Source organism: Rhinatrema bivittatum, chromosome 1 (assembly GCF_901001135.1).
Source record: "Rhinatrema bivittatum chromosome 1, aRhiBiv1.1, whole genome shotgun sequence".
NCBI classification, from domain to species: domain Eukaryota; kingdom Metazoa; phylum Chordata; class Amphibia; order Gymnophiona; family Rhinatrematidae; genus Rhinatrema; species Rhinatrema bivittatum.
This window is the reverse complement of record NC_042615.1, coordinates 639,395,811-639,420,929: the sequence shown is the minus strand read 5'-3', so window position 1 is coordinate 639,420,929 and position 25,119 is coordinate 639,395,811. Positions and strand designations below refer to the sequence as shown.

General features: G+C 50.4%; 1 protein-coding gene across 2 annotated transcripts in view; it reads right to left on the bottom strand.

Moving 5' to 3' along the window:
* Positions 1-614: 614 nt before the first annotated feature.
* Positions 615-25,119, bottom strand: part of GIN1 (gypsy retrotransposon integrase 1) — a 133,619-nt gene continuing 109,114 nt past the window's right edge. For both annotated transcript variants that reach the window (XM_029572632.1, XM_029572623.1), the window contains exon 8: positions 615-2,737. In XM_029572632.1, the coding sequence (XP_029428492.1) occupies positions 2,451-2,737 (287 nt within the window). In that variant the 3' untranslated portion in view covers positions 615-2,450. The remainder of the gene's footprint in view (positions 2,738-25,119) is intronic.

Sequence of the window (25,119 nt, the reverse complement as noted above, 5' to 3'; positions counted from 1 at the left end):
TTTTTTTATATTCTTTTCATTTTATTACATTTTCTCAGTTTCATTTGTTCAGCACATTTCTCTAACTATTCTTTATGTATTCTCTCCCCTAAATGTTCAATCCCGCTCTTTCTGCATTGTGCGTTTCATCTTTTACCTCCTATTTCTTTTGTATGTGCCTGCTTTTCATTTCACTTCACCTCTATTGCTCTCTCCTCCTACCCTGCCTGTTTACATCATTCCAACCCCTGTAAAATTAAAGAGAAAAACAGAAGTAGCCATGTAATTGACAGCTTACCTCTTTCTGAGGTACCAAATAGAAATAACAGCAACGCATGGAGGGAGGGCAATAGCAACAGGCAAGTTTCCTCTCCTCATATACTGCTGCTATTTTTGGATGGTAGCTATAGCTAGGCGACAGGCAATCAAAGATGTTACTTTTTATTTGTCCATTACCAGCCACACGATGAGCTCTTGTGGAGATCCAGAACTGGGGCAATAAATCTTGAAATTTCAGATCAAACTCAAATGTTTCCAGGTATGATTTCTCCCCAGTTTGTAATGGATACTCCTCTTATCATTTAGCACCACTCAATAAAGGATTTTTATTAAAAATAATTTACAAGTAGACTGGGAAAGGGAAAATTATCTGTATTTGTTACTGTCAAATGGTCAAGTACATATTTAGTACAAAGTAGATTAGCCTTCCTACAAATATGATCTCACCCAATGACAGTCCCAATCAACTTTTTCTAGCACTCAAATCTTATCAATGCAGAAGAATAATGGCAATCTTAGGATCTGAATCTTAATGTTAACTCCTCTTTACACATGGGAAGAGTAATTTTCAAACAGCCTGCATAGGCTGGGTGCAGGTACTTTTCACTCACAGACTTTAGCTAGACTTTTCGAAGTGGATTTAGGCATATAAATCTGCTTTAAAAATTTGCATAAGACATCCAAAGTTGTAAGTGCTTGAGAGCATACTTTCCTTTCCAAAACTAAATGGATGTGCATAAATCCCAAACCCACCCCATTCCTTAGAATGTCTATGTAGTATGCACATAAAAGTATGTGCAAATCAGTGCTCAATATGTACTTTTAGGCACATACCTGCTAAAACTATTTTCAAAGAGCCAGTTATGTGCATAAATTGTTTTGTATTTAAGTGCCTTTAATAATTATCCCCAAAATTTGACAGACATTTGAAATTAATTTAATGTAGATCAGTTTTACCATGGATTTTTTTTTTACTAGCTTTCCATTTGCTTTTGTCCTAATATATTTTATTTATTCTGTATTTTCTGTCTCTTTGAATAAAAAAAATAAAATAACCCCCCCCCTTTTTCTCTAGCAGTACTCTTCGTTTGCTCACATTATTTTCATGCTTTACCTGTAAATGGGTAATAACTATATGGAATTTGATGACCAGTGGCACACAGTCACCCTCATTTATTTAGGTTCATAATGGGGGATGGTGAAGCTTTTACAAACTTAAAAAATGTTTTGGAATCAATCAAAAATGAAAAAGACAGAACTCAATAATTTCGTATATTTTAACTTAACAGAACTTTTTTTTTTTTTTCTATTGCTGCTACTCTAAAATGTTGCAATTTGGGCAGGCAATGGGCTGGCCTTCTCATGGATAGGATAGCAGCATTTTAAGAAAACAGAGTTTGCAGATCCTTAAATCAGTTGTGTTAAGGGCAAACTCATTTTTTTTAAATATTTCACAGAACTAATTTTACAATGACAAAATGACCATCTTAATATTAAATAAAGAAAAACATCAGCATAGCTTGTTTGTTTAAAAAAGGCTAGCTTGAAGTAAGTCTGTCTTAAACAGTTATATCTTTGTTTTATTACTCATTAAATATTTCTGCTGAATATTTGAAGACTAGCTTATACTGGACTCAAAACCTAGAGATCCATTCTGAAATCTAGAGTATAATACTCATTCGTTAAACCCAAGAACTTGCTTCCACTAGTGAGAAGCAACATTTTTTGTGTCAGTTCTGAAATCTTCAAAACAAAAACAAGCCCAAATATGTATATAAAAGCCTCCAACGTTGGAAAATTCCACAGCTACGTAAACAGCTGGACATCTGGAGATATTCGAGCCAGGACATTTTTCTCATGCTGCAAAAAAGCATTTTCAGGCTGGCTGAGAAAAGAATCAGCCTTAGTTTATATGCATTTATGCATGTGCAGGATATCTGCACATCTCTGAATTTCACAGAATTGTGGCAACATATGCACTTATACATAATATTCTGCATGCATATTTCTTTACAAATCATTTGTGCTTCAGTAAACAAGCTTGCACTTAGAAGTTTTTAGATCTCTATTTTAAGTGAGGACTAATTCTATGTTGATCATAGATTAACCTTTCATCATGATTGGAATGTGCAGAACCAGACTGTCACTCCAATGAAACAATTGGCATGGACTGGCATGGAGAAATTCCAAACTTAAGTGCCATCTATCTCTATTTGAGAAGTCCAACAGGCTTGAACCCATTTGTCAGTGTTCAGTATAACTGGCTGAAGGCGGTGATCTCCCACTGTCCCAGATGGTTTGCTACTTTCTGACTGTCGTTCCACATCCTGGCATGGAGTTGACTGTTGACAGTTAGCTTGAGAGATATTTCCTTCCTCATCTGTTAGGATTTCTTGTTGGCATGAGCCGGTTGAGCTTTCACATAATCCAATGTAGTCATGGTCAGCAACTATAGTACCCTGAGAGAGGTAATGGCCATCTGAAAGATAAATAATTCAGATGTGGTATTATTATTTGTCTGGCAAATTTTATCTTTCATGAACATTTTGGAGGTAATTTTCAAAAGGATTCACACACTTAAAACTGGGTTTTACATATGTAAATGCACTTTACCCATGCAAATGGGCTTTTGAAAATTGCTATGATAGTATGTTAAATGTACATGCTCAACTCCTTTTGAAAATTACCTCCTTTCTGTTTAGTTATATATCTGTACCTCTGGCTACACAAATGAAATCTGAAGACAATGTGTTTAATAAGATCAGCAATGCTTTAAAGATGTCCATTTCAGCAATTTATAAGAACTTTGCAGGAACCCCCCCCCCCCCCCCCCCAAATAATGATGCATCTCATTGAAAATGTACTTTTTGTGAACCTGATGCTAATCACTAGAATTTCAGTTGATCCAATGGTCTTTCTGAAGTAAAGAAATATTCATGGTGCACATAGACTCTTGCATTTCTCTTTAAAACAGAGATTTCTGATGCTGAGAGATGGGCTGATGCTGCTTTAAGGCTGCAGGCCAGGTACATTCACACACACTGAGTTACACCATGCGACAAAGACTTTGTCCTCTATATTTCTCACTCTACCCCAGATGTGCAATCAAGCAAATGAACATAACCGGAGGCCAATTACAATAGGGTCTGTGTGCCTCCACCTATATGTTCTCTAAAAGAAAGGTGCATCCCTGCAGAGGTGTAGTCCAAGTCAAGAAAACACACATTAGTGCTGCATCCCAGCTTGCGCCCACACTAATGAACCTGTCCAGTGCTATTTACTGTGGCATGTCAGCTGAATGAGCAACAGCAAATACAGTAATTTAAAATGCTTCCTGGCACACTTTAATGCAAACCCGAGGAGGAGAGCAGCCTTGTAGCACATCTCTGCTCTCCTTAACCAAAGTAAAACAGCTAAAGCTTTTATTCCTTCAGAAACTTAATCAAAATTAAAAATAAAGAGTGCTCCTACTCTATATCGGATCTGTGTCTCAAATAGAGCTATCTTCTGTCCTTGTAGGACCCTGGGTCCACTGGTTTCTTCACAGTGTAAAACAAATCTTTCTTTAGGGGGAAACATTAACTTTCAACAAAGCATATATTTAAATGTGATGTCTGGTTCAGCAAGAGAAGGACATCAAACTATAATTGCACTGCTTTTCTCTTTTCTTTCCAAATGAACAGCTACTCCATTTTTCTTTTTAATTTATTCTATATATATATATATATATATATATATATATATATATATATATATATACACACACACACACACACACACAGCTTTCTCATAGGCCGAGAGCCCTTTCTGGCTGTGCATAAGTGAATAGAACTGACAAAGTCAACTGATGCCCAATGGATTACTTCAATTTTTTTTTTTTTTTTTTTAATACCAAATGAAGTACATTAGCCTGTCTGCAAGATTGCCCATAGGCCTGAAGGATGTGCAGGTACAGAAAATCACCCCACATCATGAGGTGAAATGTTAAAAAGGAATGCAGATTTCTAGTAACGTTTTCAATAAACTCAATTACCATAACTATGTTTCCATGTAATGTTGATACTTCTCATAAAGTGCCAACATTATGGGGCGGATTTTCAGAGCCCTGCTCGCGTAAATCCGCCCAAAACCGGGCGGATTTACGCGAGCAGGGCCCTGCGCGCCGGGAAGCCTATTTTACATAGGCCTCCCGGCGCGCGCAGAGCCCCGGGACTCGCGTAAGTCCCGGGGTTCTCGGAGGGGGGCGTGTCGGGGGGCGGGCCCGGTCGTCGCGGCGTTCCGGGGGCGTGTCGGCAGCGTTTTGGGGGCGGGTACGGGGCGTGGCTACGGCCCGGGGGCGTGGCCGCGCCCTCCGTACCCGCCCCCAGGTCGCGGCCCGGCGCGCAGCAGGCCCGCTGGCGCGCGGGGATTTACGTCTCCCTCCGGGAGGCGTAAATCCCCCGACAAAGGTAAGGGGGGGGTGTAGACAGGGCCGGGTGGGTGGGTTAGGTAGGGGAAGGGAGGGTAAGGTGAGGGGAGGGCAAAGGGAAGTTCCCTCCGAGGCCGCTCCGATTTCGGAGCGGCCTTGGAGGGAACGGGGGGAGGCAGCGCGGCTCGGCGCGCGCAGGCTATACAAAATCGATAGCCTTGCGCGCGCCGATCCAGGATTTTAGTGGATACGCGCGGCTCCGCGCGTATCTACTAAAATCCAGCGTACTTTTGCTTGAGTCTGATGCGCAAGCAAAAGTAGGCTGATCGCGCTTCTTTTAAAATCTACCCCTATTTGTATAATTATGTAAAAATGTTTAACAAAGAATGATTGTTTATGTTGTGTTTCCAAATATGTATACACAATTCTCAGAGGATAAAAACATTCTGCTTTTAGTCTTCTACCTCACAACAACCTCTAAGGCACATGCATATATCCTTAAAACCAACCAACCTATTGCATGGCCATGCATTTAGTCAGTGTATCAGCAGTTTGATCTCCTTTGGTTAAGGAGTGCCACCTGATGGCAAAAAAGAAGACTGCCAATTTCACTCAAAACATTTAAGGAGGGCATTGTCTAGAGGGTAAAGTTTTAGAAAAAAAAGTAAAACAAAAATCAAAAACCCAAACTCTTGACAGAAAGGGTCTCAATGTTTCATAGATAGCTCTCAAGTAATACTCAAGTTAGTTATAGCAACAGTAGAATACACAGGTTGATTGATCCAAGAAATCATGCAATTCCAATTTTAATTCCCTAAATATCTATATTCCAAATTACTGAGCAGAGACATTATAGCTGCTCTACTATAAATTAAATCTGCAGCAAATAGAAGCAAAGATGGAAAGACATAGAAAAACAGAGCTGCAGTTACAGAATTGTCTCTAAGAATATGCTCTCATTACTTCACTCATCAGCACTGTAGAGTTGCATTAGACTTGCAAGAAGGATAGGGTAAATGGTATGGAGTGGCCATCAATGTGCCTGTTTAAACAGATAAGAGTGCAGTAGTGGAAAAAGGATTGAGAGGTCAAGAAAAAGACATAGGAAATAGCTGGTGTTTTACGTATGGGATTCTAAGGGGTAGATTTTATAATGTGCTTGCATGTCATAAAATCTGAGGGCTGCGTGCGCAAGGGGGGAGAAATTATGCAACCTCCGCACGGAGACGCATTTGAGCCGACTCAGTTCCCTCCCAGACCGCTCCAATTAAGGAGCAGACTGGGAGTGAACTTCCCTACCCCCTACCTTACACCTTCCTTCCCACCCCCTAAACCCTATCTATTCTTTTTTTTTGTTTGTTTTATTACTTACTTCAGTGCCCGACCTGAAGTAAGTTGTGCACGCCAGGAGCAGAGTCTTCGGGTCAGCGAGCAATGGCGTTGTCCTGGCCCCCCCGCCCTGCCCAGAACACCCCCCCCGCCGGCCCCTTTGAAGAGGCCTGGCACTTATGCACGTACTGGTGTTTACGCACATGGCTGGGCCCCTTTGAAGATTCGCCCAGCATGTGCAAAGCCCGGCCATGCGTGTAAACGCCGGAATTTACGCTCATATGGCTTTTAAAATCTGCCCTTATATGCTCATCTACCCAAAACAGTAGAAAGCCAGAGAAGAAGAAACTTAGATAGATTGGTTGGGCCACCGGGTCTTATCTGCCATTGCTTACTATGGTACTGTGCTACTCAAAGGCTGTGCTCTCTGGTGAAAAAAAGAAAAAAAACTTCTATATACTGCAAATTTAGTTTCTGCAGTAAATAGAGAAGGTCACTGCTCTAAGTGGTTTCCTCAAGGTCATACAAAGTAGTAGCAAGAAAAATCAAGTCTGGCTGTACAAGTTTTAAAGCTTTGTGTACTAACCACAGTCTCTGAGCACTATCTGCTGAGAAGAAGCTAAGATGTGAGCAAGGTTAAACAATTTTCATATGTTCGCCCTCTGTATATTCATCCCCACTTCAACAAAGAAGGCAGACATCCAGGATTCAGAAATCCAAGAATAACTAGATTACAGTGGGCTCTGGTAGAATAAGGCAAGTGATGAAGAGACACCTACTCTCTCTGCTGTAACCCTTATACAGTGCATTTTCTGCATTGGAAAATGAAGAAGTCTCAGCAACAGAATATGAAGTGATGTCTAAAAGGAAATAGTCACCCAGTGCAGCCAGAAACCCTTTAAAATTATTAAGTGTCTTAAAAGAAAGCTTTTTCTTGCTGGGAGGCTCGATCATCAGAGGAACCAATTTGGGAGTTCATTTTGATGGGACACAACAGTTAAATGCCTTACAGGATTCTCAGCTAGTAGACATGCAAATCAGGTAGTCAAAATAATTATAGAATTAGTGTTTGGGTAATTGCCAGGTTCTTGTGGCCTGGTTTGGCCTCTGTTGGAAACAGGATGTTGGGCTTGATGGACCCTTGGTCTGACCCAGTGTGGCAATTTCTTATGTTCTTAAACTAGGAACTATGCAATCAATGCTGTCATCCATCTGGGAACCAATGACTTTGATAGAAATGGTGTCCATGCAGTAAGAAAGATTTCCAAAATTTAGGGAAGATTATAGAAATAGTAAAGATTATTTCCTTTTCGGAAGTATTACACATTCATGGAAAGGAAAGGCTATTCCATATAGATAATTTAAATTCCTGGCTCAAAACCTTGTGTAAAGTAAGTGGTTTTGCATACACTGGCGGCTGGGGCTGTGTTTGGAACAGTAAAATTTATATGGTAAGGATGGCCTTCATTGTCTGTGTCAGGAAAGAGGATGCTAAGTAAGAAATTCAGATCATTCATTATCAGGCATTTAAACTAGAGGGTGAGGGTGGAGGTGGGATTGGCAGGAGGTGGCCAATGAATCTGGCATGTCACCCTCAAGGAACTGAGAAGAGAAATAACAAAATCAATCTGTTCAAAAAATCAGAAAAGGTGACTAGAAAGAGCAGGAAACCAAGCGAGAAAAGTTGGAAAACTATAACCACAAATACTTGTAGTCTGGGCAATAAAATTCCAGACCTGCAGGTCCTAATGGTGGAGGTAGACTTGGACATTGTTGCTGTTACAGAAACATGGTTCACTGATTCTCATGAGGGTTTAACTTGTTACAGAAGAACAGAGATTACAAAAAATGGGGAGGCGAAGCTCTATGGCAAAAACAATATCCAATAATCTGAATTGCAAGGGACATGGGATAGGGAAGAAGCATTATGAATCATCCAGTGGTGCTTCCATTTTTACTGGTGTGGTTTACAGGCCTTCGACTCAAACAGAAGAACTGGACAGAGATCTGGAAGAAGGCATTCAAAAGATGGGAAAGAAGGGAGAAGTGTTGATTGTTGGAGATTTTAATCTGCCAGACGTAGACTGGAGAATCCCTTCAAGGGGTTCTGTTCAAACAAAGGGTAATGGAACCCATGAGGGAGGGAGTTATACTTTACCTAGTGCTCGCTAATGGGGATAATGTCTCTAATGTCTGGGTGTGTGTCCACCTCAGCACCAGTGATCATCAAATGGTATGGTTTGATATTGCAAACAGGATACAGAGAGGTCACATAAAGACCCGAGTTTTGAATTTTAAAAATATGGACTTTGTCGAAATGGGGACGTACTTGGAGATAGAACTAGAAGACTGAGAGAAAATGAGAGAGGTGGAACAGTGGGCCAAAATGTAGAGATTACTTACCTGATAATCTCGTTTTCCTTAGTGTATGCAGATGGACTCAAAACAAGTGGGTATAGTGTGCTCGTGCTAGCAGTTGGAGACTGATCTGACGTCAGCACGGGTACATATACCCCCGCAGGAAGTGCAGCAATTCAGTAATCTTCCTTGCAAAAGCTTTATGGATATATGTGTAACTGACCGATCGATTAAATGAACAGGATTAAACTGAACGATTGATAGTAGCTGGAGACTGCCAGTGTTCTCAACCGGAAGGCGTCGACACCCGGCAGGGTGGAAGCCCTATAAGGAAACATGGCTTATGTGAGTCGGTGAATCCCCATCTGCATACACTAAGGAAAACGAGATTATCAGGTAAGTAATCTCTACATTTCCTAGCGTGTAGGAGATGGACTCAAAACAAGTGGGATGTACAAAAGCTACTCCCGGACTAGGTGGGAGGCTGCCCGAAGTCCGTTTAGGATTGCCCTTGCAAATGCTGTGTCCTCCCTGGCCTGGACGTCCAGACGGTAGAACCTGGAGAAGGTATGGAGGGAGGACCACGGCGCTGCTCTACATATCTCTGCAGGCGACAGCATCCTAGTTTCCGCCCAGGAGGCTGCTTGCGCTCTGGTAGGTTTTCCTGCCTCTACGTAGGCCGCCTTGATAACTTCTTTGATCCAGCGGGTGATGGTTGCCCGTGAGGCCGCTTCCCCTTGCTTATTCCTGTGGTGAAGGACGAACAGGTGGTCCGTCTTTCGTACTGCTTCTGACATTTCCAGGTATCTGGACAGCAGCCGGCCGATGTCGAGATGGCGTAGTATTCGACCTTCCTCAGACTTCTTCAAACCTTCCGTGGTAGGCAAGGATATGGTTTGGTTGAGGTGGAAGTGTGAGACTACTTTGGGTAAGAAGGAAGGAACCGTGCGAAGATGGATAGCCCCTGGGGTGATTCTGAGAAACGGATCACGGCAGGACAACACTTGTAGCTCTGAGATGCGGCGTGCTGAGCATACGGCCAGCAGGAACACCATCTTCAAGGTTAACAAACGGAGGGACAGGCCTCGAAGGGGTCTGAAGGCGGGTTCCGCTAGAAATTCCAAAACTAGGTTGAGGTTCCACAGGGGCACTGGCCACTTCAGTGGCGGGCGAATGTGTTTGACTCCTTTCAGGAAACGTGAAACGTCTGGGTGTGTGGCAATGCTGTTGCCGTCACTCCGGGGATCGTAGCAGGATAGCGCTGCCACCTGAACCTTGATTGAATTGAGGGACAGACTCTTCTGAAGTCCATCTTGCAGGAAATCCAAATGATAGGGATTTTAGCGGCATGTGGATTGGTGCTGTGAGTGTCGCACCAGGCTTCAAATACTCTCCAGATCCTTATATATGTTAGTGATGTGGAGAACTTGCGTGCTCGGAGGAGTGTATCTATTACCGGCCCCGAGTATCCCCTTTTCTTCAGTCTAGCCCTCTCAATGGCCAGACCGTAAGAGAGAATTGAGCTGGATCCTTGTGGAGGATGGGACCTTGCCGCAGCAGGTCCCTGTGTGGAGGCAGGGGTAGTGGATTCCCTGCCAGTAGTCTTCTCATGTCTGCGTACCAGGGTCTTCTTGGCCAGTCCGGGGCCACTAGAAGAACTAGGCCTCTGTGCTGCTGAATCTTGTGTATAATGGCGCCCAGCAGGGGCCATGGAGGAAAGGCATATATAGCAGGATCCCCTGAGGCCATGGCTGTACCAGGGCATCGATCCCCTGGGATAGAGGATCCCGCCTGCGGCTGAAATATCTGGGTACTTGAGCGTTGGACCTGTCCGCTAGTAGGTCCATGCCCGGCGTCCCCCACTGATCCACAATTATCTGGAAAGCTGTGGGCGACAGCTGCCATTCCCCCGGGTTTAGGCTTTCTCTGCTGAGGAAGTCTGCCGTGGTGTTGTCCTTCCCGGCGATGTGGACGGCGGAGATGTCCTGGAGATTTGCTTCCACCCAAGTCATCAGGGGGGCTATTTCTAGGGATACCTATAGGCTTCTGGTTCCGCCCTGTCGGTTGATGTATGCCACTGTGGTGGCGTTGTCAGACATCACTCTGACCGCTCTGTTTCGAAGTCTATGGGCAAATCGCAGGCATGCTAGCCTGACTGCCCGTGCCTCTAGTCGGTTGATGTTCCACCCCGACTCTTCTCTGTCACACCGCCCTTGGGCTGTGAGTTCTTCGCAGTGTGCTCCCCATCCATTCAGGCTGGCATCTGTAGTGAGCAGGGTCCAGGTTGGGGAGGACATTCGTGACCCCCGGCTCATGTGGCCGGGCTGTAACCACCACCGTAGCTGATTCCGCACTCTGGCTGGGAGAGGTAGGTGTACGATGTAGTTCTGTGATCGTGGGCTCCACCGAGATAGCAGGGCGCGTTGTAATGGTCTCATATGAGCCCGCGCCCATGGTATCACCTCCAGAGTGGATGCCATGAGGCCGACGACCTGTAGATAATCCCAAGCTGTGGGCCGGGTGGCGCTCAGCAGGGCCAGCAGACGATTCCAGAGCTTTGATCTCCTCCTGGAGGTCAGACTGACCTCGTCTTCCTGGGTGTCTAAATGGACCCCTAGGTATTCCAGCGACTGAGAAGGCTGTAGGGAACTCTTGTTCAAGTTTACTACCCATCCTAGGCTTTCCAGAAGAGCTATAACTCTGTTGGTTGCCTGGTGGCTCTCCTCCGGTGACTTTGCCCTGATCAGCCAATCGTCCAGGTAGGGATGGACGAGGATTCCTTCCTTCCTGAGTGACGCCGCCACTACTACTATGACCTTGGTAAAGGTCCGCGGCGCGGTGGCTAACCCGAAGGGTAAAGCTCGGAACTGGAAGTGCTGATTCAGGACTTTGAAGCGTAAATAGCGCTGATGATCCTGATGGATTGGGATATGCAAGTAGGCTTCTGACAGATCTTGGGATGTGAGAAACTACCCTGGCTGTACTGCATTCCTGACAGACCGCAGAGTTTCCATGCGAAAGCTGGGAACCCGTAGGTGTCGGTTGACTGACTTGAGGTCCAGGACGGGCCTGAAAGTGCCCTCCTTCTTGGGTACTATGAAATAAATGGAATAATGTCCAGAATTTTCCTCCCATGCAGGTACTGGGATAATGGCCTTTAGGGACAGGAGCCTCCGCAAGGTAACTTCTAGTGCCATCCTCTTGAGGGGTGAACAAGGAGATTCCACAAACTTGTCCGGCGGGAGCCGAAGAAAGTCCAGGTAATACCCTTCTCGGATGATGGCTAGGACCCACTGGTCAGAGGTAATCTCAACCCATCTGTGGTAGAAGAGGGATGGTCTGCCCCCTATGGCTGCTACCCCCGGATGGGTCGGCTGATTGTCATTGTGGGGTGTGGCCGGGACCAGAACCCGAGCCGGTTCTCCTCTTGTTGTGCTTAGTCCGAAAGGGCTGGTTCCTGGCCTTAGAACGAGGTGCTTGGTAGCGAGCCCTGTAAGTTTTGAAGCGCTGAGAGTTTCTACCTCTGGATGGCCTAGGAAAAGGGCGCTGACTTCTCCTTGACCTGTCTTCTGGTAGACGGGGTAATGGAGAGGCGCCCCATTTATTAGCCAGTTTCTCGAGGTCGCTGCCGAACAGGAGGGATCCCTTAAAGGGCATTCTTGTGAGACGTGTCTTGGAGGAGGAGTCGGCTGACCAATTACGTAGCCAGAGCTGTCTCCTGGCTGCCACTGAGGATGACACTCCCTTGGCCGCCATACGGATTAGGTCGGAGGCTGCGTCAGTGAGGAACGAGAGAGCCGATTCCATCTCTTCTCCCGGGGTGTTGTTCCTAGCCTGTGATAAACAGGAACGCGTCACCACGGTGCAACAGGTCGCTATTCGTAGGGACATGGTTGCCACCTCAAAGGCTTGTTTCAGAATGGCGTCCATGCGCCGGTCATGTGCATCCTTGAGGGCCGCCCCCCCCCCCCTCCACCGGAATGGTGGTGCGCTTCACAATTGTGCTAACTATGGCGTCTACCTTGGGGCACGCCAGCAGCTCCTTGGTTGCCAGATCTAAGGGGTACATGCCAGACAAGGCCCGACCCCCTTTGAATGAGGCCTCCGGCGCATTCCATTCCAGATCGATTAGCTGCTGTGCTGCTTGTAGGAGGGGAAAATGGTGAGCCGTTTGGCGCAGGCCCTCCAACAGGGGGTTCATTCTAGGTTCCCCTGGGGTGTCATGGCCCGGGATAGCCAGTTCCGACAGGCATTGAGAGACCAGGCCTGGTAGATCCTCTTTCAGAAAGAAGCGTCTCATGGTCCGATATGGTTCTATCCCCGAGGGAAGTTCTCCCTCCTCGGGGGGCTCGTCGTCTTCCTCAGAGCAATCTGAATCCCCATAAGTGGGGCTTCCGGGTGGCGAGTGGCTGTGCCTAGGTCTTGAGGGTCCAGGGGCCGGGTCATCCGGTACGTATGGACCCGTTCGGGGGTCAGCCTGCATTCTGATAAAGGCATGAATCCCCTTGAATAATTCCACCCAGGAGAGCGAAGCAGGATCTGGCCTTAGGGGCACCAGGTTTCTCGGGTTCCCTGGCTGCTCACCGCGGCCTGCTAGGTCCGGGGTGTTCCCTGAGGAACTGGCAAGTGCGCTGGGCTGGGACCGGTCCTGGCCTGGAATTCCCAGGGCCTCCTCACATTGGGCACATAGGGAGTCTGCTTCCTCGCTCTGTGTGGCTCTGAGGTTGCATGCTGAGCAGAGGCTTAGAGCTCTTATGCCTGATTCTGGAGGTGCCGGCTCTGCAGACGCATGGGCTCTCTTACGCTCCATCTCGTCTGTTATCTTCTCCCAGCTAGAGGCTGCGCTTTGTAATATGCGCGAAAGATGTGTGCCTACCAATATGCGCTTATCCACGTGCGCGTATCAACGTGCGCTTATTGACGTGCGCTGATTAACTGGCACCTATGAACGTGCGCCTATCAACGGGTGCTTAACAGCGTGTGCTTAGCGACGGGCGCCTCTGAACGTGCGCGCCTATCAATGTGCGCCTACCAACGTGCGCGTAGCAACGTGCGCGTAGCAACGGGCGCCTATCAACGTGCGCGTAGCAACATGCGCGTAGCAACATGCGCGTAGCAACATGCGCCTACCAACGTGCATGTAGCAACGTGCGCCTGTGCGTAGCAACATGCGCCCTGCAACGTACGCCTATCTTAGCAACGTGCGCTTTTCCAACATTAATCCAGGTGACTTCAATGTATGCCTCTATCGAATATGCGCCCAAGATTTTCGGGCGCCTAACATATACGCCCTTCACCTGTGCGCTCAGTCTGGCCTGAGCGCTAGAGCGCGGCGATGAACCAGGGCAGAAGGCGAGCAGGCAGGCAAGATGGCGACCTCCTTGGCGGGTTGCCACATAGGCAGACTCCGCTGATCCTCGCTTCCTCGGAGACCAACAAGTAAAGATGTACGCCTTACCTTGTCTTCGTCGCTTCCCGGCTGCGACCCGGGCGGTCTCCGGCTGCGGGGGGAGAGGGTGATTACCGTCACCGCCGCGCTCGAGGAAGTGCACCTGCTGCCTCTAGGCTGCGCCCGAACTCGTCTCGCTCGGGGGCCAAGTCCTCGCCGGGACCGAGGCTGCCTCTAAGCCGCGCCCGAGCCCTTCTCACTCGGGGGCTAGGTCCCTGCCACGAGTCGGCCACCGGACCGAGGCTCTTACCTCCGAGGGACCACGGAAATCGCCCCAGGAAACTCAACTGGGGGAGGGACCGAATGGTATCACCGCAGGAGTGCGGGGCTCATCTTCAGGTAGGTTTCTTCTATGAATTTAGAATTTGGAAAGAATGCTCAGCGAGAGTGAGGTAACTTCAAACTGCTTTGGAGACGGAAATTACTGAATTGCTGCACTTCCTGCGGTGGTATATGTACCCTTGTTGACGTCAGATCTGTCTCCAACTGCTAGCACGAGCACACTATACCCACTTGTTTTGAGTCCATCTACTACACGCTAGGAAAGGAGCAATTACAAAGGCAACAAATCTATATGTTAGAATACTAAGCAAAAGTAAAAAAAATAAGAAACCAATCTGGTTCATAAAGGATGTGGCTGACAAAATAAAGGCAAAAAAGCAGTATTCAAGAAATATAAAGAATCCCAAAAGAGAACACAGTGAAGAATATCTGGTGAAAATGAGGGAGAAAAAGAAAGAAATCAAGAAAGCAAAAAGTCAGGTGGAAAAAAGGATTGCCAAAGAGGTAAAGCAAGGTGACAAAACATTTTTCAGATATATCAGAGAAAGGTCCGAAGTGGTATGGTGAAATTGAAAGGTGACAAAGATCAATGTGTGGAGAGAGACAAAGAAATGGCCGAAATAATATTAAACAAATACTTCAGTTTGGTGTTCACTAAAGAAGACCTTGGAGAAGGACCATCTCTAGTTAAGAAGACATTGGAGGGGGTCAGAGTAGACGATACTCCGTTTACAGAAGAGAATGTATGGGAAGAGCTGGGGAAACAAACAGAGAGGAAGCTGGTAACTACAGGCCAGTTAGCCTAACCTTGGTGGTGGGAAAATTAATGGAGACTCTGCTAAAGGAAAGGATAGTGAACTACCTACAATCCAGTGGTTTGTTCAACCTGAGGCAGAATGGATTTACCAGGGGAAGGTCCTGTGAGACAAATATGATTGACTTTTTTTGATTGGGTGCCCAGAGAATTGGATCAGGGAAGAATGCTGGATGTGATTTACTTGGATTTTAGTAAAGCTTTTCATACGGTCCCACATAGGAAACTTGTGAACAAAATGAGAAGCTTGGGAGTGGGTGCCAAGGTAATAGCATGGATTGCAAACTGGTTAACTGACAGGAGACAGTGTGTATGGTAAATGGAACTTACTCTAAAGAAAGAACGGTATTACGTGGAATGCCGCCAGTTTTGGGACCGGTTCTGTTCAATATTTTTGTAAGCGACCTGGCGGAAGGGATAGAAGGTAAAGTTTGTCTATTTGCGGATGATTCTAAGATCTGCAACAGAGTGGACATGCCTGAAGGAGTAGAGAGAATGAAAAATGATTTAAGAAAGCTTGAAGAGTGGTCGAAGATTTGGCAGCTGGGTTTCAATGCCAAGAAGTGCAGAGTCATACATCTGGGGTATCTATTGAACAGATATCTGAAAGGTATTAATGATGCACAAACTTTGAACCTTTTCCATTTGAAAGGAAACTGTAGAACTAGGGGTAATGAAATGAAATTCTAAGGGGGACAACTCAGAACTAACACCAGGAAATATTTCTTCATGGACAGAGTGGTGGATGCTTGGAATGCCCTTCCAGAAGAGATAGTGAAGATGAAAATAGTAAACAAATTTAAAAGGGCTTAGGATAAATGCTGTGGATCCTTAAAGGCTAGAGGTTGGAAATGAAGAAAAGGGTGCATGAGGGTAACACGAATGGAAGCGGCAGTTATTACCGTTGACAGAAGGCACAGGGATTACCACATTTAATCAATTAGCCTTTGATGCGACTACAACAACGTTCTCCGCTTCGATGGTGGAAGAAGAGGAATTGGATTCAGATGACAGCCAACCCTGGGCCCTGACTTTTATAATCCAGGGTACTGATGCGCAGACTTTAGGGCAGGGGTCGGGAACCCATGGCTCGCGAGCCAGATATGGCTCTTTTGAGGGCTGCATCTGGCTCCCCCGCTGACCCAGCTGCTCCCCGGTCCTCCTCCGCCCGGGCGGAACGTGACAGGACAGCTGGAGTCAGCGGCACCGGCGTGCTCTCTTCTTCCCGCCCCCCCCCCCCCGCGGCCCGGAAGAGGAAGTGGAGAGTATCGGGTGCGTGCGCGGCAAGAAGAGGCCACGCTAGTGCATCGGCCCGAAGAAAAGAAGACTGCAGCGCGGCTCGGAGGAAAATGAAGAGCTTCAACCGCGGCCGATGGGACTCCGCCTCCGCGAGGGCTGAAAATGAAGGAGGTTAGCGTTGGGAGGAGGCTGCTGCTGCCGTGAGTTCCCGGGGTGGGGGAGAGAGAGTGTGAATGAACGAGCCCATTCGCTCATTCACTCTCTCTCTCCCCCACCCCCACCCCGGGAACTCGCGGCAGCAGCAGCCTTCTCCCAACGCTAACCTCCTTCATTTTCAGCCCTCGCGGAGGCGGAGTCCCATCGGCCGCGGTTGAAGCTCTTCATTTTCCTCCGAGCCGCGCTGCAGTCTTCTTTTCTTCGGGCCGATGCCAAGCGCACTAGCGTGGCCTCTTCTTGCCGCGCACGCACCCGATACTCTCCACTTCCTCTTCCGGGCCGCCGGGGGGGGGGGGGGGGCTGGGTGTGTGTGAGAGATTGCATGTATGTGAATGACTGAGAGCCTGTATATGTGAAAGAGAGTATGTCTGTGATTGAGAGCCTGCCTGTGAGAGAGAGCATGAATGTAAGTTTACCATTGGGAACCTGTATGTGTAAGTTTGTGATTGAAAACCTGTTTGTGTGAAAGAGTATGTGTGTATGATTGAGATCCTTTGTGTGTGAGAGAAATCATGTGTATGTATGATTAAGAGCCTGTGTGTATAATTAAGAGAGAGATCATGTGTGTCTGTGTGTGATTGAGAGCTGGTTTAGGTGATGGAGCATGTGAGTATGTGATTGAGAGCCTGTGTTTAAATGAGAGAGAGATACCATGTGTGTCTGTATGTGATTGAGAGCTGATTTAGGTGAGGGAGCATGTGATTGAGAGCCTGTGTGTAAATGAGAGAAAGAGAGGACATGTTTGTAAGCATGTGAATGAGAGTCTGTGTGTGAGAGAAAAGACAGCATATATTTATGTGATTGAAAGCCTGTGTGTGTGTGTAAGCGTGAAAAGATAGACAGCATGTGTGTAATTAAGAGCCTAAAGAAGTGAGAGAGAAAAAACATGTGTATATGTGAGTACTGAGAGCATATGTGTATAGGTGTGTTATTGAGAGCCAGTGTGAGAGAGAGCACTGGTATGTGACTGAGAGAGGAGAAAGTTCCAAGCAAACCACCCCACCTCCTGCTAATTCAGAACAATCTCAGGACACCTGATTATCAAACGTTCCCAGGTATGCAGAGCAAAAAAATTTTTGTATCCTTATTATTTTTCATTACTGGGTCTTTGTGTCTGCTATTTTGAAATATTTTGTTGGTATCTGGAAATGTTTTATATGAGTTTTTAATTATTGGATATTCCACTCATCAGCTGTTTCAAAATATGTTCTTTTTGTTAGTACAGTTTTACTGCTGATGATTTTATATTTCTTGATTTGTTTTATAAGGATGGGTGATGTTTCTTTTTTCCTTTGTTACACTGCATACAGAGACTCTGGCTTGTTGCAGTTTCCAATTCAGTTTTTTCTGCATGCTTCTTGCTATGCGTTTTGGTCTCTTTATTCTATGTTAGGTGAGGGACAGCACGTGATTCAGGTGAGGTTTTCTGCTGGCGTGTAGTTTCTGTGTAGGACTCTATAGCAGCCTGACTTGGTCCGTTTTCCTAATAGGAGATGTATTGGTGTCTTAAGGCCTGGTGTAATATTTTCAGAGACTTATTGTACTTTAAAAGTGTGTTCCCTGTACGTACTAGGATCAGTCCAGACGGTGGGTTATGTCCCCCGTCCAGCAGATGGAGTCAGAGCAAACTTCTGAGGGTGCTGGCATATAAGCTGGTGCAACCCTCCTAGTCCCCAGTATCTCTCTGACTCCAGCAGATGTGAGGAGGGGAACCCGTTGCTTCCCCTGGCTAGTGGCTTGTTCCACGTTTTTCTCTTTTCATATTTCTGTTACGCTTGGGCTCCGGTCAGGAGGCGTGAACACCACCCAGCAGGGTGGCTCCAGGTGGAGAGAGACAGGAAGCTTAGAAACAGTGTCTGGTTCCAGGCTGGGTCAGGGCAGGCAGCAATAAGCAGTGTCTAGTTCAGGCTGGGTCAGGGCAGGCGGCAAGGAGCAGAGTCTAAGTTCAGGCTGGGTCAGGGCAGGCGGCAATAAGCAGTGTCTGGGTCCAGGCTGGGTCAGGGCACAGTAAGCAGGGCAAGGCAGGTCAGAAGGCCCGTAGGCCACACACACACAGAAGGCCCGTAGGCCACACACCATAAGCGGGGCAAGGCAGGTCAGAAGGCCCGTAGGCCACACACACACAGAAGGCCCGTAGGCCACACACCAAAAGCGGGGCAAGGCAGGTCAGAAGGCCCGTAGGCCACACACACACAGAAGGCCCGTAGGCCACACACCAAAAGCGGGGCAAGGCAGGTCAGAAGGCCCGTAGGCCACACACATACAGAAGGCCCGTAGGCCACACACCATAAGCAGAGCAGGGCAGGTCAGAAGGCCCGTAGGTCACACACACACAGACAGAAGGCCCGTAGGCCACACACCATAAGCAGAGCAGGGCAGGTCAGAAGGCCCGTAGGCCACACACACACAGAAGGCCCGTAGGCCACACACCATAAGTAGAGCAGGCAGGTCAGAAGGCCCGTAGGCCACACATACACAGAAGGCCCGTAGGCCACACACCGTAGTCAGGGCAAGCAGGTCAGAAGGCCCATAGGCCACACATACACAGAAGGCCCGTAGGCCACACACCGTAAGCAGAGCAGGCAGGTCAGAAGGCCCGTAGGCCAGGTGAGAACAGCGAGGAAGGAGGCCCGAAGGCCGCGCAAGGCAAGGCAAGGAAAGGCCCGAAGGCCGCGCAAGGCTAGAGCAGGAGCCCAGGTGAGCTCGATGCCGAAGCACCGAGGCAACTGTCAGGCAGGGTTATAAGGGCACACCCAGAACATAGAGTGGACAGAGGAGATGGACTGGACCTGTCCGGAAAGCCAGCACTAGAGGGACCCCTGGTGGTGAGGCGGTTGCACTGCAGCCAAAACTGTAACAGTACCCCCTCCTCAAGGCCTCCCCCTCCTCCTGGGTCCCATCTTAGCAGGGGGTACTCAAAGATGAAATCTGGCCCCTCCGAGGGCAACAACAGCTGGAGCAATTCAACAGGCTCAGATGGCTGAGTTAGAAAGTCTGTTAGTGGTACCGGTTTGAGCCCCTCCGGGGGGTGGCAGCAGGACCGGTTTAGCAGGCTCTTCTCGGGGTAGTGCAGCAGGTTCGGGCCCCTCTCGGGATGAAACAGCAGGCTGGAACACCTCTCCGGGCGTTGTAGCAGGATCGGACCCCTCTCGGGGCGATGAAGCGGCCTTGGCCCCCTCTCGGGGCGATGAAGCGGCCTTGGCCCCCTCCTGGGGCGATGCAGCAGGCTTGGCCCCCTCCTGGGGCGATGCAGCAGGCTTGGCCCCCTCCTGGGGCGATGCAGCAGGCTTGGCCCCCTCTTGAGGCGATGCAGCAGGCTTGGCCCCCTCCTGAGGCGATGCAGCAGGCTTGGCCCCCTCCTGGGGCGATGCAGCAGGCTCGGCCCCCTCTTGGGGCGATGCAGCAGGCTCGGCCCCCTCTTGGGGCGATGCAGCAGGCTCGGCCCCCTCCTGGGGCGATGCAGCAGGCTCGGCCCCCTCCTGGGGCGATGCAGCAGGCTCGGCCCCCTCTTGGGGCGATGCAGCAGGCTCGGCCCCCTCTTGGGGCGATGCAGCAGGCTCGGCCCCCTCCTGGGGCGATGCAGCAGGCTCGGCCCCCTCTTGGGGCGATGCAGCAGGCTCGGCCCCCTCTTGGGACGATGCAGCAGGCTCGGCCCCCCTCCTGGGGCGATGCAGCAGGCTCGGCCCCCTCCTGGGGCGATGCAGCAGGCTCGGCCCCCTCTTGGGGCGATGCAGCAGGCTCGGCCCCCTCTTGGGGCGATGCAGCAGGCTCGGCCCCCTCTTGGGGCGATGCAGCAGGCTCGGCCCCCTCTTGGGGCGATGTAGCAGGCTTGGCCCCTTCCTGGGGCGATGCAGCAGGCTTGGCCCCCTCTTGGGGTGATGGAGCAGGCTCGGCCCCCTCTTGGGGTGATGGAGCAGGCTCGGCCCCCTCCTGGGGTGATGTAGCAGGCTCGGCCCCCTCTTGGGGCGATGCAGCAGGCTCGGCCCCCTCCTGGGGTGATGCAGCAGGCTTGGCCCCCTCTTGGGGTGATGCAGCAGGCTCAGATGGCAGAGCAGCAAGGTTAGAAGCAGTGCACATAGAAGACACAGGTTGCACTGCTGTGGGCTTGATACCTCGAGCCGAACCCTGAGGCTCCTTACTTTGTTTCTGGAGGAGCAGTTTAGAGAAGGCACAGGCAGTTCTAGGACGTCTAGGGAATGTGCTCGTTAGTGTCTCAACAGCAGCTGTGGGAAGCAGAGCCCTGCTAGAGTTCATCAACTCTCTCCGTTTGAGAGAAAGCTGTTCCTGAGGCTCTAGCACTGGTCTCACAGAAGCCTTCTTGGCCAGGTAAGTCCTGGGTTTTTCTATCCACAAACTGCCAGCAAAAATGTCTGTTTTAGTTGAGCCAGAAACAGAATACTGGTTAGGAGAGCTGATAGCTTTTTCTAATTGCACAGCTGGTCCTAGAGCAGAACAACGGGGGCAGGGTTTGCCTGGTGGTAACAAACACAGAAGACAGGAGCATTTCCACCACCCTGGTTTAGGAGCCAGACAGTTCAAACACTCCTGATAGACAGAGACATTTTTCTTGTTGCAGTTATTGCATGACCAGTGTTCCTGACCAACAAGTTCACAGGCTAGACAGTTCTGATAGCTAGGATAATTCAAAGTCTGACAGGAATTGCAGGTATAAAACTTTAAAGAAGGAGGCATCTTGAATTAGTAAAAAGTTGACTCACCGGCAGGACACAGACCTATCTCTTCCCCTGGAAAATGTGATGGCTTCGGCATACTGTTACGCTTGGGCTCCGGTCAGGAGGTGTGAACACCACCCAGCAGGGTGGCTCCAGGTGGAGAGAGACAGGAAGCTTAGAAACAGTGTCTGGTTCCAGGCTGGGTCAGGGCAGGCAGCAATAAGCAGTGTCTAGTTCAGGCTGGGTCAGGGCAGGCGGCAAGGAGCAGAGTCTAAGTTCAGGCTGGGTCAGGGCAGGCGGCAATAAGCAGTGTCTGGGTCCAGGCTGGGTCAGGGCACAGTAAGCAGGGCAAGGCAGGTCAGAAGGCCCGTAGGCCACACACACACAGAAGGCCCGTAGGCCACACACCATAAGCGGGGCAAGGCAGGTCAGAAGGCCCGTAGGCCACACACACACAGAAGGCCCGTAGGCCACACACCAAAAGCGGGGCAAGGCAGGTCAGAAGGCCCGTAGGCCACACACATACAGAAGGCCCGTAGGCCACACACCATAAGCGGGGCAAGGCAGGTCAGAAGGCCCGTAGGTCACACACACACAGACAGAAGGCCCGTAGGCCACACACCATAAGCAGAGCAGGGCAGGTCAGAAGGCCCGTAGGCCACACACACACAGAAGGCCCGTAGGCCACACACCATAAGTAGAGCAGGCAGGTCAGAAGGCCCGTAGGCCACACATACACAGAAGGCCCGTAGGCCACACACCGTAGTCAGGGCAAGCAGGTCAGAAGGCCCATAGGCCACACATACACAGAAGGCCCGTAGGCCACACACCGTAAGCAGAGCAGGCAGGTCAGAAGGCCCGTAGGCCAGGTGAGAACAGCGAGGAAGGAGGCCCGAAGGCCGCGCAAGGCAAGGAAAGGCCCGAAGGCCGCGCAGGGCAAGGCAAGGAAAGGCCCGAAGGCCGCGCAAGGCTAGAGCAGGGAGCCCAGGTGAGCTTGATGCCGAAGCACCGAGGCAACTGTCAGGCAGGGTTATAAGGGCACACCCAGAACATAGAGTGGACAGAGGAGATGGACTGGACCTGTCCGGAAAGCCAGCACTAGAGGGACCCCTGGTGGTGAGGCGGTTGCACTGCAGCCAAAACTGTAACAATTTCTTTTAGGTTGGATCAAGCATTACAAAAAAAAAAAAAAAAATTGTTATAGCTTCTTGGGAGTTTTTTAGTAGTGAGGAGGTTTGGGCTTGCCGTACCAACTCTTGCTAGCTGGACTGCCTCTGTGGTGCCTTCCTCAGTTCTCCTCTCACTCTCTCTCTCTGTCTTTCCCTTCACTTCTCAGCGCGTTGGGGGGAAAGTTTGGTAAGTTGTATTTTTTTCTTTACAGCTTCGCAAGCCGTACGGAGGTGGAAGCTGGTGGGGCCAGCCTCTCCCCTACCCTGAGCCGCGGTTTCCCTTCCCTCTCGCGGCCCCGCGACGCGCCAATTCCCCGGGGTCGCAGCACCAGGGAGGTCCCTTTCCCCTGCCGCTCCTGGGGGGAGGACAAGAGTAGAGCGAGGCGAGGCAGGCCTGCTCCTCCCGCGGCGCAACTCCCGACTTCGCTCCAGCACCTCGTCCCCGCCCGAGCCCAACGCGATGCAGCGTTCGCGCTGTCCTTCCTGCGGCGACCCGGGACAGGGCGGATCGCGAGATGGTCCGTGCGGCCGGTGTCTCCCTGGGGGGGAGACGAGCGCCGCTCCCCCGACAATTTCGCCGCCGCGCTCGGAGTGCCGCGCTCCTCGGGGAGGTGCCCCGCCCCCTCCTTTGGCGGGAGCGGCGGCCATCTTAGAGCTGGAGAGCAGCGTGGGATCCGAACCTGAAGAGACTCCGGAGGATTTTTCGTCGTTGGTATCGCTGGTTCCGGACCCGGGTCCTCTCCCCTCCACCAGCGGACTTTCCAGGGACCCTCTCTCCTCCCCTCCCCCGGGGCCGCCAAGTTTTTCGGCCGACTTTGTGGTGCTCATGCACCAGGCCTATCTTCAAAGCCTGCACCCTGCGGGGGGCGGATTGGCTGCAGTTCCCCCTCCGGCCAAGTCCCCTAGGATTACTGGGACTGCGGCTGCGGTACTGGGGAGCGCGGGGGGGTCCCAGGATGCCCTTGGGCCTTCCGTCGTCCCTGGGAGGGACGTCTCCTCTGCCGGACCCAGGGGGGGACCCGGCATCTCAGGGGGACGATGAAACGACTTCGGCGGTCCACCTGGAATGTGATGACCCTTGGGTGCTCCGGATCTTTCGTAAGGAGGAATTGGCGGAGCTCATTCCCCATGTTCTTCAGGAGTTGGACCTTGACCCCCCTGTTGAGCCCCCGGCTCCTCCAGCTCCCTCCGTAGCTTCCGCCACGAAGAAAGGGGATCCCGTGCTGGCGGGCTTGCGCCCACTGGCTAAGACCTTTCCTATTCATGATTCGTTTCTCCAGCTGCTAGTGCGGGAATGGGACACCCCGGAGGCGTCCCTCCGGGTCGGCAGGGCTATGGACAAGCTCTATCCTCTCCCTGGAGACTTTCTGGACCTCCTTAAGGTCCCTAAGGTTGACTCAGCGGTGTCCGCTGTCACGAAGAGAACCACGATCCCGGTCACAGGGGGTACAGCTCTTCGAGACCTGCAGGACAGGAAGTTGGAGGTCACCCTGAAGAAGATTTTTGAGGTCTCGGCACTGGGGGTCCGAGCAGCCATCTGTGGTTCCCTAACTCAGAGAGCCGGGCTCCGATGGGTCCAACAGCTCCTCACCTCGCAGCAGTTGCCGCCGGAGGAGGCAGCGCAGGCGGACCGGCTGGAGGCGGTCATAGCCTATGGAGCGGATGCGTTGCACGACTTATTGAGGGTTCTGGCAAGAACCATGGTGTCCGCAGTCTCCGCCAGACGACTTCTGTGGCTGCGCAACTGGGCGGCGGACCCTTCCTCCAAATCTAGCCTTGGGGCACTACCCTTTAAGGGTAGATTTCTTTTTGGCGAGGATCTCGACCAGATTATCAAATCCCTGGGTGAGAATTCGGTCCATCGGTTGCCCGAAGACCGCCAGAGGTCCTATCGACCATCTTCCTCGAGCTCCAGGAACCGCGCCCGCCCTCAGCGGCGTTACCGGGGAGCTAGGCAACAGGGACCCAGGATGCCATCCGGGAGATCTCAGTCTTGGACCCGGCCCTTTCGGGGTCGTAGACCGGCCAGGGACTCCTCGGCTCAGGGAGCCTCTGGTAAACCGTCCCAATGATGCCAGGCCCGTCCACTCCTCACTACCCCGGATTGGAGGTCGCATCGCCCTGTTTTACGAGGAGTGGACCAACATCACAACGGACCAGTGGGTCCTGGACATCCTAAGACAGGGCTACGCATTGGAATTTGTCCGGCTTCCCAGGGACAGGTTCATCTTCTCTCCCTGCGGGTCAGGCTCCAAGCGCCTGGGAATCCAGCGCACGCTAGACAGGCTCCTGGACTTGGGAGCCATTGCGCCCGTCCCCTCAGGAGAGGTGGGCTCGGGGCATTATTCCATTTACTTCGTGGTCCCCAAGAAAGACGGTTCCTTCCGTCCCATTCTAGACCTCAAGGAAGTCAACAAGGTGCTTCGGGTCTCCAGGTTCCGCATGGAAACACTCCGCTCTGTTATCGCGGCGGTGCATCAGGGAGAGTTCCTGGCCTCTCTCGATCTAACGGAGGCCTATCTGCATATTCCAATTCAGACGGCCCATTGGCGGTTTCTTCGCTTCAAGATTTTGGGTCGACATTTCCAGTTCCAAGCTCTGCCCTTCAGATTGGCAACCGCGCCCAGGACTTTTACCAAGGTCATGGTGGTGGTGGCAGCCGCACTCAGGAGGGAAGGAATCCTGGTCCATCCTTACTTGGACGATTGGCTCATCCGGGCGAAGACTCTTCCGCAGGGTCGGTCGGCAGTCGACAGGGTGGTGTCCTTCCTTCAGTCTCTCGGCTGGGTGGTGAACTTCAGCAAGAGCAGCCTGCTGCCCTCCCAGCAATTGGATTTTCTGGGGGCACGCTTCGACACGGTGCAGGGAAAGGTCTTCCTGCGCCCAGACAAGGCGCAATCCTTGCGAGATCAGATCGTTCGATT